Here is a 15,196-nt window from a genome sequence, read left to right as displayed (position 1 = left end):
TTCAGCCACCATGCTGCCCAGCCTCTTCATCGCTGAGGTCATGGGATCCACCATACTTGTGGATCAGGGAGCCAGCAGTGTGGCCAGTCTGCACCTCCTAGCTGCCCCCCCCCCAAAAGCTGCTGACAAACCTTCCTAGTCTTACTCTTCCCCTCCAGAAACGGTTGGAGGCAGGATATGCTGTCACCTGCTCCACGGCAATCCATCATATCAGACATGTGGGTTTTGCAGCTATTTCTCTGCTCCCTCTCCTTCGAGACTACCACTCCTTCCATGCCACCATCCTATGATTGGATGACAGAGGATCACTTGGCACTTCTCCAAGTAAGTTAGGGCTCTGTTGGCCAAGGGAGCCATAGAGAGGGTTCCTGTGCCAGAAGTAGGTCGTGGTTGCTCTTCCCGCTACTTTCTGGTACCCAAAAAGGACAAGGGCCCCTGCCCTATCCTAGTCCTTCCGTCCCTCAATCTCTTGAAGGAGAAGTTCAAAATGCTCACTCTGGCTCAGGTTCTATCTGTCCTGCACCCAGGAGACTGAATGGTAGCGTTGGGCTTGCAGGGGGCGTTTTTACATATCTTCGCCCTGCCTGCCCACAGACGTTACTTGTGGTCCATGGTAGGCTATGAGCACTTTCAGTTCACCGTGTTCCTAAACCAACCCCCCCCAGCCTTACCAGCGCCCTTGGCAGTAGTCGCAGCTCATTTTCGCAGATCAGGGGTTTCAGTCTTCCCCCATTTCGATGACTGGATGTTGAAGGCGAGCATGCCCCAGGCTGTCGTGTCCCACCTCCAGATTACGGCAGACCTCCTGCATTCGCTGGGGTTCACCATAAATGTGCCGCAGTCACACATGACTCCCTCTCAGACGCTCGGTTTCTTTGGCGCTGTTCTGGACACAGTACAGTTTTGGGTTTATTCTCCCGAGCAGCGAGTCCAGGATATTCAGGCTATGATACTGTGGTTTTAGCCTCTCTCCTGGATTTTGTTGAAAATTACTTTGAGGCTGCTGGGCCCCAAGGCCTCCTGCATCCTGCTGGTGATGCACGGCAGGTGGTATATGCGTGTTCTGCAGTGGGACCTGAAGTTCCAGTGGGCCCAGCATCAAGGTAATCTTTCAGACATGGTCCAGATCTCAGAGGGAAATGCATGAAATCTGCAGTGAAGGCTAACAAATGGTGATTGAGTCAGAGGCAGATCCCTCTCCTTTCCCCAACCAGATCTGACAGTAGTGATACCTGAGATGGGGCGGCCACCTGGGAGAGGCGAAGATCAGAGGTGTCTGGTCTCCAACAGAATACATACACTACATCAGCCTGTTAGAGCTCCTGGCAATCAGACTAGCATTGAAATCATTTCTTCCCTCTCTCAAAGGGAAGGTATTGCAGGGGTTCGTGGACAACATAACCGCCATGTGGTTCTGCAACAAGAAGGGCTCTATGCTTCTGGATGTGGGTGGAACAACAGGGCATTTCCCTGGTGGCTCAGCATATGATGGGCTCTCTGTACGCCAGAGCAAATGAACTCGGCCAACAATGCTTAGTCGATCACGAATGCTGTCACCATCCGGAGGTGGCGCGAGGTCTCTTTTAGCAGTGGGGAGAGCCTTGGTTAGATCTGTCCACCTCTTCAGAGAAAGTGCAGTGTCCGCAGTCTTGCGTGTTCGAGTTTCCAAGGCAGCAATTGCTCTACGACGCTTTTCGTCTTGAGTGGAACTCAGGTCTCCTGGTTGCCTCTCTGCTCATACCAGTTCTGCCCAGAGCTCTCAAGAAGATCAAGAATGACTGGGCCCAAGTAATCCTTGGGGCTCCGGACTGGGCACAAAGAGTCTGGTATTTCGAGCTACTGAGCAGTGCCATCGATCCTCTGATCAGACTGACCCTTCGGGAGCAGCAGGGAAGGGTTCTCCACACAAATCTATCCAGTCTCAGCCTTCTTGCACGGAGATGGAGTGTCGGTAGTTGACCTTCCGCCCGAAGTCTGTAATGTAATTTTGGCAGCCAGGCGCCCCTCCACCAAAACAGTATACGCCTGTCATTAGAAGAAAATTGTGGCATGATGCACAGAAAAGTCTGTAGACCCCTGTTCTGCCCCTCTCACTGATATCTTGTTGTTAATCCTTTCTTTTGCCCAACAGGGTTCTGCTATGGGTGCTCTCGAAGGCAATCTGTCGGCCATTTCTACTTTTTTACGGTTGTTTAAGTCTCCCAATGTAAATAGGCTCCTTAACGGCCTTACTCATGTTTCCTCCTTCCCCATTCACAATGCCCCGATGGGATTTGAATTTAGTTCTGACATTCCTGATGTGTGCTCCTTTTGAGCCTCTCCTCAATTGTCCTCTCAAGCTTTTCACTTTGAAAACAGCCTTCCTTATGGCTTTACATCTGCCAGTAGGTGACTGAGCTGAAGGCATTGCCATCTAAGTCACCCTACCTTTCCATCTAGCCTGGTAAAGTGGTGATTAGCACCAGGGTCTCCTTTCTGTCAAAAGTGGGTGTTCCTTTCCATGTAGGCCAATTCATCACCTTGTCTACTTTTTATGCACCCCCACATCCTTCTAAAGGAGAGGAGAGACTCCACTGCCTGGGCCCAAAAAGGAAGTTGGTGTTCTCCCTTGATCACACCTAAGAGCTCCGAGTGGATGATTGTAGGAAGCTGGCTCTTTATATGATATATCAAAATGCGATATATCATGCAAGGAGTCCAGGGGTTCCCTTATTAATGGACAGGGGCTTGCTCTAGCAATTCCAAGGTGCTCTTTTAGGGTGTAGTGTGGTCGACCAGCCTTAGGCTCTTCAGAGAAGAGTATTAGACATCTGCAAATACACTCACAGTCAATAAATGAGAAAAGTGACTCAAGAAGGTGATCCGCACCAATCTACAAAAATAACCAGTATATTTATATATGTTTAGGCACTAGAATCAATATGATGAGATAAGTAAGTTTTTTAAAGAAAAATCCTTAAAGTTTGGAAAAGTCGACACAGTGCAATTTCTGAAAAGCTGCAGTGTTATCCTATCCATCAATCATGATTTGTAAAGCGCAACACTATCACCCCTAGGGGTATCTGGGTGCTGAAGTTGCTGCGTCTGTGTCAAAAAGCCAGGTCTTATGTTGCTTTCTGAAGTCTGCCAGGGAGGGTGCCGTTCTGAGGGGGAGGTCATTCCAGGCTTTGGTGGCGATGTAGGAGAATGTGCGTACCCTGCTACGGGTGCGATGGATGCGGGGGACTTGAGCAAGGGCGAGTAAAGAGGAGTGCAGGTGTCTCATAGGAAGATGGAAGTTCAGCCAGTGGTTGATGTAGGACAGTCCCATTTTATGGAGGCTTTTAGGCTTGTGTGAGCATCTTGAACTGGCATCCTTTCTGGACAGGGAGCCAGTGGAGTTTTCTGAGATGAGGAGTGATCTAGGTACACTTGGGGAGGTCCAGGATGAGTCTGGCTGCCGCGTTCTGTATTATCTGGAGTCTTCTGATGAGCTGGGAGGGGATGCCGGTGTAGAGCGTGTTGCCATAGTCAAGGCGGCTGGTCAAGAGGGCTTGTACGACGGTCTTTCCGGTGTTTATTGGGACCATCTAAAGATTTTGCAGAATATGCAAAGGGTATGGAAACAGAAGGAGGCCAGTGCGTTGACTGGTTTCATGGTCAGTTGCCTGTCCAGGATTATGCCGTGGTTGTGAGTGTGGTCACTTGGTGTGAGAGTTGGTCAGAGTTCTTTAGGTCACCAGCTGTGGTCTCAAGCGGAGGTGTTATCTCCGAAGATCAGTACCTTGGTTTTGTCAGAGTTCAGTTTGAGGCAGTTATCTCTCATCCAGTCAGCTACGTCGGTCAGGGTGTTGCGGAAGTTAACTTTGGTGAGTGAGAGAACAAGCTTGGTGTTGTCGGCGTAAGAGATGATGTTGAGTCCTTGGACTCTGACGATGTCTGCGAAGGGGAGTCATGTAGATGTTGAATAGCGGTGGACTGATCAATTATTCCTGTGGCATGCCGCTTATGATATTCTTGGGAGCGAATGAGAACAGAGGTAGGTGGACACTCTCGTGCGTCTTGAGAGGAATGAGGTGATCCACTTTAGGGCGTGTTGTTGAATTCCGATGTTGTGGAGTAAGTCGATGAGGATGTGGTGGATGACGGTGTCGAATGCTGCAGACCGGTCGAGGAGAATCAGAGCCACTGTTTGTCCTTGGTTGAGTTTGGTTCTGATGTCGTCTGTTGCGGCAATGAGTGCAGTCTCGGTGCTATAGTTGGCCCAAGAAACTTGATTGTGATGCGTCAAGTGGGTGGTTCCGTTCTAGGTCGTCATTGAGTTGTTGTTTGATGGCCTTCTCGAGTACTTTAGGTGGATATGCAAGCAGGGAGATTGGCTGGTAGTTCTTGAGATCGCTGGGTTCGGTTGCAGGCTTCTTCATGGGGGGGCTTGATGTCTGCGCTCCTCCATCTGCCTGGGAAAGATGCTGTGGAGATGAAGATGTTATGGAGGTTGGTTAGTTCATTGCTGATCATGTGGGATCCAAGGTTGATGGTGAGTTGGTGGTTGGGGCAGGGGTCGGTGGGTGTCCCGGAATGGATGAAGGACATTATGGTAGCAGTGATATGGATGTCGATTGATAACCAGGTGGTTATAGCCGGGCTGAGATTTGCTGGTTTGATGAGGTTGTCGGCTTTGAACGAAGTGGGTTGAGGGTTAAAGTTGTTGTAGATCTTGCTGTGGATGTAGTCGGATAGTGAGTTGCAGAGTTGTTGGGGGGGGTGTACTGTTTTCTGTGGCAGTCAGGTTGCAGAATTCCTTGAAGATCTTGAAGATTTCCTTGGTGTGGTTGGTTGGGGTGTCAATTCAGTCACTGATGGCTGTTCTTTTGGCCTCCTTGATGCGCAGGTGGTTGTTGAGTGCTTTTTTGTGTGCATCTCTGTTGTAGGAGTCCTTATCAGGTACGCCATCCCTTTTCGGGTAGGAGATGGTTACGTTTGGTGGTTTTGTGCTCCGGGGTGTACCATCTGGGTTGTCTTGAGGTTCTGTTGGCTTTCGCCGGTTTCAAAGGGGTGAGTTTGTCAGCGTATTTGCTGATCAAGGCGGAGAAACGTATCCTATAGAGCGAAAACCAAGTATTGGACAAGGTTTAGGACCACACCAACAGGTCACATCGGGCGGCACTGGGGCGGCCAGTTGCGGAGGTGTAGTATGGCGTTGGGCGCCCAATGGTACTTCGTGGGGATCGGTCCGGTTGAAAAGATACCGCAGGTGAGAACTGGGGATCCAGGTGCAGGGAACCAACAAGGGGGTTCCACTCTTGAGATGCCCAGGGATGTGGGGACACCTCGGGTCCTTCGCCCATGGGCCAGGGGGCGACGGTGCAGAGGTGCTTTGGGGCGTCAGGTTTTCTCCACCTGAGCATTCGCGTTAATGTGGCCTGCTTGCAGAGGCTGCAGGCGACATCAGAGGGTCCACTGTCGGCAAGTCCAAGGTGGCTTTGTCTCTGGAGGGCTGGGAACCGCACGGGTGCGTTGGTGCTTCCCGATGTCAGGTTTTTGCAGTCCAGAGTCCTTTCAGTTGTCTTGGGGCGCTTGCAAGATGAAGGGAAGCAGCTCTGCTACTCCACAGGAGTTCCTGGCTCTTTGTTTAAGGCAGGCAGTCCTCCCAGGCTTTGGAGGAACAGCAGCTGCAGGACGAGTTGACTTTGACCAGTTCAGCATGACCACGAGGAACATACATGTTAATAAGTGCCATCACCTTCTCCCTCTAAGTGACCCAACACAACTATATATAATGACCTAATGTGTCTTGCCACAGTCTAATTATTTCAAATGGAAGGGACTTTTCGGACAAGGACAGCCACTTCCCTGGATCTCCTGTTATAACCTCCATGTCCCAGCACTTTATATTGCCCCCATTGAGTAGCGGTGTCTCTGTGCTTCACATATGCATTTCCTTGAGGAACACCAGATCTGCCTCTTATCGTGAGAGGGCTTTTTACGTACCAGACCTCACTTGATTTTGTGGCCTAGTCCATTCACATTCAATGACAATACTGTCATGCTGCTAGCAATCATGTAAGGGTGTCTTCATGACATTTTCTCCATTTATCCTTTCCATGTGCTCTGCAACCTCCCAATAACCCATACCCCATATCCAAAGCAAATGTAATACATTACCCCCACAACTCCATCCCCACTCTTGCTTACCGCACTGTGGCCATCCAACTCGCCACTCCCCCAATTCACAGTACATCATTTGTCCCTCTAGAATAAACCAATGCACACAACAGATAAATAATAAACCAGTTATGTCGCAGGGCACACAGTGGTAATGGTAGCATTCCAACATGCCAGTGTTGGTGGATATAAATGTTGAAAACTTTGGAAAATTCCATCATAACAGGTGATTTAAATCAAGAAGTCTGATCCAGGAACCCGCGAAAAAGCTGAAAGAGCCAACTAACTTTAACTGCCGAAAGCAAGCCCTTGCTGGGCCAGAGACAAACAGCAAATCTTCGGACAACCTGGCTTGTAGTGGATCAGTTTGGTGGTTGCTACAAATTTGTCACAACAACTGGCGCAGGTAGATTTTGTACAGGGATGCCTCGCTGCCAAGATAACATAACCAACCTCAGGAGGAAGGTCAGACAGAAGTCCGCTGTCACTAATCTAACTTCAAGCAGATGCTAAATACACAGGTTCAGGTGCTGTACCCTACCTTCAGGTGCGACAGAAGGTGATCCTGAAGCGGTAGCTTGATCTGAAGACAGATGCTCATGCCCAGGTGTTCTGGGTACCGCACTCTCCTGGCCCTCTCTGGTGCTACTAGGATGACTTCAGTCTGGTTGTTCCTGATCTTCTTCAGAACGCAGGGCAGGAGATGAAGAGGTGGGAAGGCATAGATGAGTCTCAAGCTCCACTTTAGAAGGAATGAGTCTCTGAGAGAGAGCCTTCTGGCTTGATGGCTTACAAGACTTGAAAGTGCTGATATTTCATGTTTCTCGGCGGTGGCTAAAAGATCACTTGGGGGTTCTCCCCATTGATGGAAGAGATCCTGCACCACCTCAAGGTGTAACTGTATTCACGGTCCTCTAGGCAACGGCAGCAGTTTGTCCATCATAGCGTTTAGAGATCCCGCTAGGTGACTCACCACTCACCCGAGCTTCACAAGTTCTCCTGTTCTAGGACCCCAACCCTTACTACTTGTTGCAGTACCACATGGCAGTGGTGTTATCTGTGAGAACCTGCACAAACCCGATTGTGGGCAGGAAGGTTTACAGTGCCAAGTTAATATGTGTGATTCACTTGACACTGAAAACCTTCCTGCCCACCATCAGGCTAGTGCAGGTTGTAGGAGGCTGGCCTGGCTTATAGTGGGTACCTGCTGGTACTTACACCTTGTGCCAGGTCCAATTATCCCTTATTAGTAGATTAGTAGTGTTCTAGCAGCTTAGGCTGAACATGGAGACATGCAATGCTCCTACTATACCACTTATATCATATAGGTACTATATCATAAGAAAGACAATACTCAGAGTTACTAAAAATAAAGGTACTTTTATTTTAGTGACAATGTGCTAAAAATATCTCGGAGGATACACTCCCCACGGAGGTAAGTAAAATACACAAAATATACACACAAACCAAAATCAGGTAAGTAAAAACAGTCAGAAAGTAGTGCAACCACTGTAGAATACAGTAAGATGCAATAGGCCTAGGGGCAACACAAACCATATACTAAGAAAGTGGAATGCAAACCACAAATGGACCCCTAGGCTAGTGTAGTGTGTAGAGGGTCGCTGGGAGTGTAAGAAAACACCAAGGGTGTCCAAGATACCCCACCCCAAGACCCTAGAAAGTAGAAGTAAAGTACTACTATTTCCCCAGAAACACACTAACGTTGTGATAGAGGATTTTGCAAAGACCACAACAGACTGCAAAGCAGTGAAGACGGATTCCTGTACCTGAGGACCTGCAAAGGAAGGGGACCAAGTCCAAGAGTCATGAAAGTGTCCGGTGGGGGCAGGAGCCCACTAAACCCCGGATGACGGTGCAAAATGTCTGCCTCCGGATGGAAGAAGCTGAAGATTCTGCAACAACGAAAAGCGCTAGGAACTTCTCTTTCGTGCAGATGATGTCCCACCGCGTGCTGGAGGATTCAGAGTTGTTTCTTTGGCAAAAGACCGCGAACAAGCCATGCTAGCTGCAAGAGTCGCGGTTGAGGAAAAAGGGTGCTGCCCAGGCCCAGAAAGGACCAGGATGTAGCCACTTGGGAGAGGAGACCGAGGGGGCCCTCAACAACGTAGAGAGCCAACGCACAAGAAGGTAGCACCCGCAGAAGTCCTTGAACACTGGTTCAAGAAGTCTGAAAACGGCAGTCGTCTCAACACTGCAAAAGAGGGTCCCACGAAGCCGGAGATCAACTCAGGGAGCTGAGCATTGCAGGACAGAGTGCTGAGGACCTGGGCTTGGCTGTGCACAAAGGATTTCTTGGAAATGTGCACAGAAGCCCTAGTAGCTGCAGTTCACATGGTGCACAGGATTACTGTCTGGAGAGGGGAGGCAAGGACTTACCTCCTCCAAATTTGGACAGTTGTTCCACTGGACAGTCTGGGTCACTTGGGTCCACCACCTGTGTTCAGGGGCCACGCTCGTCAGGATGGGAGGGGTCCCAGAGTACCGGTGATGCTGAGTTTGGTGGCTGCTGGAGCAGGGGGAAGATTCTGTCGACCCACTGGAGATTTCTTCGTGGCTTCCAGTGTAGGATGAAGGCAGGCATGCATCACTAGTGAACAGTCAAGAAAGCCGGAAGGATTACGTGCTACAATGTTGCTGGTAGTCTTCTTGCTACTTTGTTGCAGTTTTGCAGGCGTCCTGAAGCAGTCGGCGGTCGATCCTTGGCAGAAGTTGAAGAGGGAGATGCAGTCGAACTCTGGTGAATTCTTGCAAGTTGTTACCTGAGGAAAAGCCCGCTGGAGAGACCCTAAATAGCCCTCAGAGGAGGATTGGCCACCTAGTCAGGTAAGCACCTATAAGGAGGGGTCTCTGATGTCACCTGCTGGCACTTGCCACTCAGAGGCCTCCAGAGTGCCCTCACGCCTCTTGATCCAAGATGGCAGAGGTCTGGGACACACTTGAGGAGCTCTGGGCACCACGCCTGGGGTGGTGATGGACAGGGGAGTGGTCACTCCCCTCTCCTTTGTCCAGTTTCGTGCCAGAGCAGGGACTGGGGGTTCCCTAAACAGGTGTAGACTGGCTTATGCAAGGAGGGCACCATCTATGCCCTTCAAAGCATTTCCAGAGGCTGGGAGAGGCTACCCCTTCCCAGCCTTTAACACCTATTTCCAAAGGGTGTAACACCTCTCTCAGAAGAAATTCTTTGTTCTGCCTTCCTGGGACTGGGCTGCCCAGACCCCAGGAGGGCAGAACCCTGTCTGTGGGGTGGCAGCAGCTGCAGAGAAAACCCCAGAGAGCTGGTGTGGCAGCACCCCGTGTCCATTGTGGAGCCCCGGGGATGCATGGGATTATCACCCCAAATACCAGATTTGGCATGGGGGGGGTCAATTCCATGATCTTAGACATGTTACATGCCCATATTCGTAGTTACCATTGTGAAGCTACATATAGGTATTGACCTATATGTAGTGCACGCGTGTAATGGTGTCCCCGCACTCACAAGGTCCGGGGAAATGGCCCTGAACTATGTGGGGGCACTTTTGCTAGTGCAAGGGTGCCCTCACACTTAATAACTTTGCACCTAACCTTCAGCAAGTGAAGGTTAGACATATAGGTGACTTATAAGTTACTTAACCCCTTCTGTGCCCAGGACGTAATGGTTACGTCCTGAGGCACAGAGCTCGTGTGCCCAGGACGTAACCATTACGTCCTGGGCACAGAGCTCAGAGGGAGCGCTGGGGTTCCCCCCCACCTCCTAAGGCAGGGATGAAAGGGGAAGACCTTCGCCTTCCACCCCCGATTTCCCCCACCCCACCTGTGACATCAGCGTGCAATCACGCGCTGATTGGCACAAGGACTCCTCCTTCACGCTATTGTAAAGCAATACGGCTTTTGAAATGCCCACTAGACACCAGGGATTAATTTTTCTAAATGAAACTGGCATGAGGGAGCGACCCCTTGGGCAAGGCGACCCCTTGGGCAAGGGTCGCTCCCAGGGGGGGGCTTTTTTTTTCAGGCCTTTTATGCCCCCCCAGGGGCAGATTGGCCTATTATTAAGCCGATCTGCCCCCAGGCGGGGCAGAAACCTCTAGGCACCTGGGATAATTTTATTTTATTTTTTATTTAGAGGTGGGGAGGTAGGCAAGGGTTCGCTCCCATAGGGGGCAAATTATATTTAGGCCATTTCTGCCACCCTTGGGGGCAGATTGGCCTAATTTTATGAAGCCAATCTGCCCCCAAGGGGGACAGAAACCACTAGACACCAGGGAGTTTTTTTTTTCTCGTGAATTTCACGCAAGGGGAGCGACCCCTTAGGCAAAGTTCGTTCCCCTGGGGGGAAAATTTATTTTAGGCCATTTCTGCAGATCAGCCTATTCTAGTTAGGGCGATCTGCCCCCAAGGGTGGCAGAAACCACTAGGCACCGTTTTTGTTGTTGTTGTTGTTTTACAGATGGGGAGCGACCCCTTAGTCAAGGGTCGCTCCCCTGGAGGGGCAAATTGTATTTAGGCCATTTCTGCCCGCTTTGGGGGCAAATTGGCCGATTTTAGGTTAATCTGCCCCCAAGGGGGGCAGAAACCACTAGGCACCAGGAATCTTTTTTTTGTGGCGTTACGCAAGGGGAGCGATCCCGTAGGCAAGGGTCGCTCCCTGGGGGGTAAATTTATTTTAGGCCATTTCTGCCCCCCCCTTGGGGGCAGATTGGCGGATTTTATGTCAATCTGCCCCCAAGGGGGCGAGTAACAACTAGGCACCGGGGATTTTTTTTTTGCGCCAATGTCACGCAAGGGGAGCGACCCCGTAGGGAAGGGTCGCTCCCCGGAGGGGGTTGCAGGGGCGGGGGGGGGACAAATTTATTTTAGGCCATTTCTGCCCCCCCCCCCCCGGGACAGATCTGCCTATTGTTATTAGGCCGATCTGCCCCTAGGGGGGGCAGAAACCTCTAGGCGCCAGGGCAAATTATTTTAATGTGTTTTTTTTTTTGTTTGTTTGTTTGTTTTTTTAGGGATGGGGAGCGACCCATTAGGCAAGGGTCGCTCCCCTAGGGTGGAAATTGTATTCAGACCATTTCTGCCCCCCTTGGGGGCAAATCGGCCGATTTTAGGTCAATCTGCCCCCAAGGGGGGCAGAAACAACTAGGCACCGGGGATCTTTTTTTTTTTTTTTGCACCAATGTCATGCAGGGGGAGCGACCCCGTAGGCAAGGGTCTCTCCCCAGGAGGGTTTGTTGGGGGGGGGGAATTTATTTTAGGCCATTTCTGCCCCCCCGGGGACGGCTGATCTAGAGGCCAAAATCCACAGGTAGGCACTTTGAAAAAAACACCTCTGTTTTCTGTGAAAAAATGTGATGTGTCCACGTTGTGTTTTGGGCCATTTCCTTTCGTGGGCGCTAGGCCTACCCACACAAGTGAGGTACCATTTTTATCCGGAGACTTGGGGGAACGCTGGGTGGAAGGATATTTGTGGCTCCTCTCAGATTCCAGAACTTTCTGTCACCGAAATGAGTGGAAAAAGTGTTTTTTGGCCAAATTTTGAGGTTTGCAAAGGATTCTGGGTAACAGAACCTAGTTAGAGCCCCACAAGTCACCCCATCTTGGATTCCCCTAGGGGTCTAGTGCAGTATGGCAGTACTTGTAGCACCAACAGAGGTCAAATTGCTCTTTATTGTTTTCAAAATTATTCTTTATTCATTTTGAGCAGACATCATGTCACTGCTACTTTTCCTACTAGCAAGGTGTATTCATACCTTATGGCACATAGCTGAATTTGTTAGCCCCCAGGTCCCTAACGATATTGAGGCATATTTTTCGAGTGTCTTCAAAGACAGCCATCACATTGTATTTGATTGTTACTTATAAAGTGCATGGCTACCCACCAAAAGCCTTCCAGCACTAAGAAGGGTATAAGCCAGAGAAGCTCTTAACATGAGACTCGAACAGCCATGTCTAGTCCAGTCCAGTTTTGGCAGTGTGGGTTTGGTGACCCTCGCTATGCTGTACTTGAAACTGGTCTGCCGTCATTACTATGATGTGGAAGCCAAACTAATGGACTTACTTTTAATGGCACCTGCTTATTTTATTTGGCAATTAAGTGGACTTAGTTCTGGAGTAAATTACGGCTAGTAAGGCTGAAGCCAGATCCTTGGGTCTCCAACACCCACAACCTCAGCAGGATTACAGACCGTTCTGGCACTTTTGAGGCTTCTTTAGTGGGTTCAGCTTTAGCCACCACTTGTCTCCCTATATAATGGTGCAGCAACTGCAAAAATCTTTGATTAGGCAATACTGAGGTGGTGCCAGAAGTAAAGTCTGTTTATGCCTCCACTCAGCAGCCATCTCCACCTCCTCTTCCTTCTTTTCATCCCCCTCTTTCTGCACTCCACCACGAGGAATATGGTCATAGTTTGCCCCTACCAGTACACCAGGTGCCTGTGGGAGGCCGGGTATCCACCTTTCTGCTGGCCTGGATGCCAATGACTGGACCAACGGGTCCTTTAGAGAATAGAAAAAAAGGTGTGCCATACCCTTTCTATTGGCTCCACCCTCACTTCTTTCTCTGCCCTCCCCTTTGTCCAAAGAGCATCTTTCATTTTTGATACAAAAAGTGCCAGTGTTCCTTCTGAAATGTGCAGTGGAGTTAATGCCAGAGCAGGAGACTGGGTAAGGGTGCTGTTCACAATATATATTGATCCCAAGAAGGCTAGCGGTCTGTGTCCAATCCTAGACCTCATGGTACTGAATTTCTGCCTCTAGGAGTAGGAGTTTGAGATGCTGACCCTAGCTCAAGTTGGTATTGGAAGTGGAAACAGGGTGGTTTCATTCGATTTACGGGATGCATACTTCCACACCCTGATACTGTGGTCTCACCAGAAGTGCCTGCATTATGTAGTGGGTTCTGAACATTACCAGTTTTCTGTGCTCCCATTTGGTTTGACATCAGCACCTCATGTCTGCCAAGGTGATGGCAGTGGTTGCTACTCATCTGAGAAGGTCAGGTACTCCAATCTTCCATACTTGGGTAACTGACTGCTTAAGAATGCGTTTACAGAGCTGGTAAAACACCATCTACACTCTATAGCAACTCTGCTGTTCGACCTGGGCTTTTCAGTCAGCAATCCCAAATCTCACCTGCGGTCTCCCAGGGTCTCTTGTTCTTAGGGTCGGTTCTAGGCCCTACCCTTATTTGTGGCTTTCCTCCTCATCAGAGTTTTCAAAACATTCAGAAGATGGTTCGATCCTTCCTGGAATGGACAAGAGTTCCAGTCATGATCTCCTTAAGTCTGCTAGGTCAGCTGGATTCCAGTATACTCCTGGTCAAGCATGCATGTTGGTGTACACGGTCTCTGCAGTGATGCTTCTGCAGGGCAATGGTTCCAACAAGTGGAGAGCTGTCGGAGACCAGTTTCATTGGTCGTGATGCAGTCTTGGATATTATCTGTTGAATGAACCTTCTCTGAGGGATGCCCTTCAGTCCCCCTCCATCCATGACCATCATAGTGATGGATGCCTCCACGTTAGGCGCGTTAGACACAGATGTCGTCTATTGCCACAATAAGAACTGTCTCAGTGCTGTGATTGGCTCTGAGGTCTGATTAGAAGGTATCTATCAGGGTGTTTCTCTCCAGGTGTTTGATGAGTTGGAGGTTGGTGGCCTTCTCCAAGACTTTGGTGGGATCGGGAGCAGAGAGATCCAGCAGTAATTCTGAAGCTCGCTGGGGTTTGCACAGGGCATCTTGAGATGGGGTCTGATCTATACGTGTTTCCAGGCTTCTGGAAAAGTGGCCCTAGTTAATGAGGAATTGAGGTTGGTGGTGAGCTGGCGGCCAATCTTTTTTCTTCCGAGTTTGAGAATGCTATCGGGGTAGGGGTTGGTGGGCGCTTCTGGGTGAATGGAGCTTATGAGCGTGATGGTGTTGAGTGTGCTGAGTTTTTCCCCATGCGTTTAGTGGGTGGTTGGCAATGGAGGTTGATGGGATGCTGGCGATGTTAGAGATTGAAGTTACTGTAGATGGTTTCTATCTTGTTGTGGAAGTGGTCCTCGAGGGCATCGCAGAGTTCTTGTGGGGGAAGAGGATCGAGTTATCGATGGCTAATGGACAGACAAACTCTCTGATGATAGGTGAAGAGTTCCTTGGATTGGTTTGCACTGTTTTCGCTCCGGCGGGTCAGGCCCTGTTTTTTTTTGCGGCTTTTGTTTGCAAAGAAACTAACAGCTGCACACTGCAAATCGCTAAGAATATCCTCCAAATTGAGCTTTTATTCTGGACGAAACCACACCCTTTCTCTCTGTGAGGTTTCAGAAATTGGTACAGTGTTCTGCAGACAGCTGACCCCTTTAGACTCTTGATATGCTTTACTAATGCTGATTATCTAAATGTTCCTAATGAGAAGTAGGCGGTCTACACAGAGCACCGTCTTTAATCAGTCTTGATTTATTGTACGTCATCATGCTTACCTCCTTATTTTACTTGAACAGCAAATTCAGCTTTCTTGTCCTGCTACGAGTCCGCAGGTACTAAGACTTGTTGCTAATATGAAAGAATAGACAGATTAAATTAACCGGTTTTGTAAGCGAGTTTCACTTATTATTATTTTTTGTTTTTCCATTGCACATGTAGCCCTAAAGCCTTTGTCTAGAGGTTTGTGAGCATGGGTCAAAAAAAACAACTAATCCCCTTAATATGTAGCCTGTCTTTAAAATGCCTAATCTAAAATCACAAAACACAATACCTATATTTTCTTTGTAACAGGCTCTAAAAGCCACGGGACTTCGTACTGCGGATCCAAGACTGAAAGAATGCATGGATATGTTAAGACTGACTCTTCAAACAACATCAGATGGTGTAATGCTCGACAAAGATCTTTTCAAAAAGTAATTGAACTCTTTTTTTTTTTTTTTAATAACTGTTTCTTGAAATTGTCCTCTCTTGTTTAAAACATTTATGCATGATACTACCAATTCGTAAACTGTCGTATGTTGTAAAATGTTTTAATGAATGAATGAAATGTGCATTCTGTATAGGATACGTTTGAACTGATCATAATCTAGCTGTAA

At 49.0% G+C, this 15,196-nt stretch overlaps 1 protein-coding gene across 3 annotated transcripts in view; it reads left to right on the top strand.

The window, feature by feature from the left end:
* The window catches only part of GLS (glutaminase), a 607,111-nt gene that overhangs the window by 71,276 nt on the left and 520,639 nt on the right, over window positions 1-15,196 (top strand). For all 3 annotated transcript variants that reach the window (XM_069225886.1, XM_069225887.1, XM_069225888.1), the window contains exon 3: window positions 14,892-15,013. In XM_069225886.1, coding sequence (XP_069081987.1) covers window positions 14,892-15,013 — 122 coding nt within the window. The remainder of the gene's footprint in view (window positions 1-14,891; window positions 15,014-15,196) is intronic.

Source organism: Pleurodeles waltl, chromosome 3_1 (assembly GCF_031143425.1).
Source record: "Pleurodeles waltl isolate 20211129_DDA chromosome 3_1, aPleWal1.hap1.20221129, whole genome shotgun sequence".
NCBI classification, from domain to species: domain Eukaryota; kingdom Metazoa; phylum Chordata; class Amphibia; order Caudata; family Salamandridae; genus Pleurodeles; species Pleurodeles waltl.
This window is presented reverse-complemented; position numbering and strand designations above follow the sequence as displayed.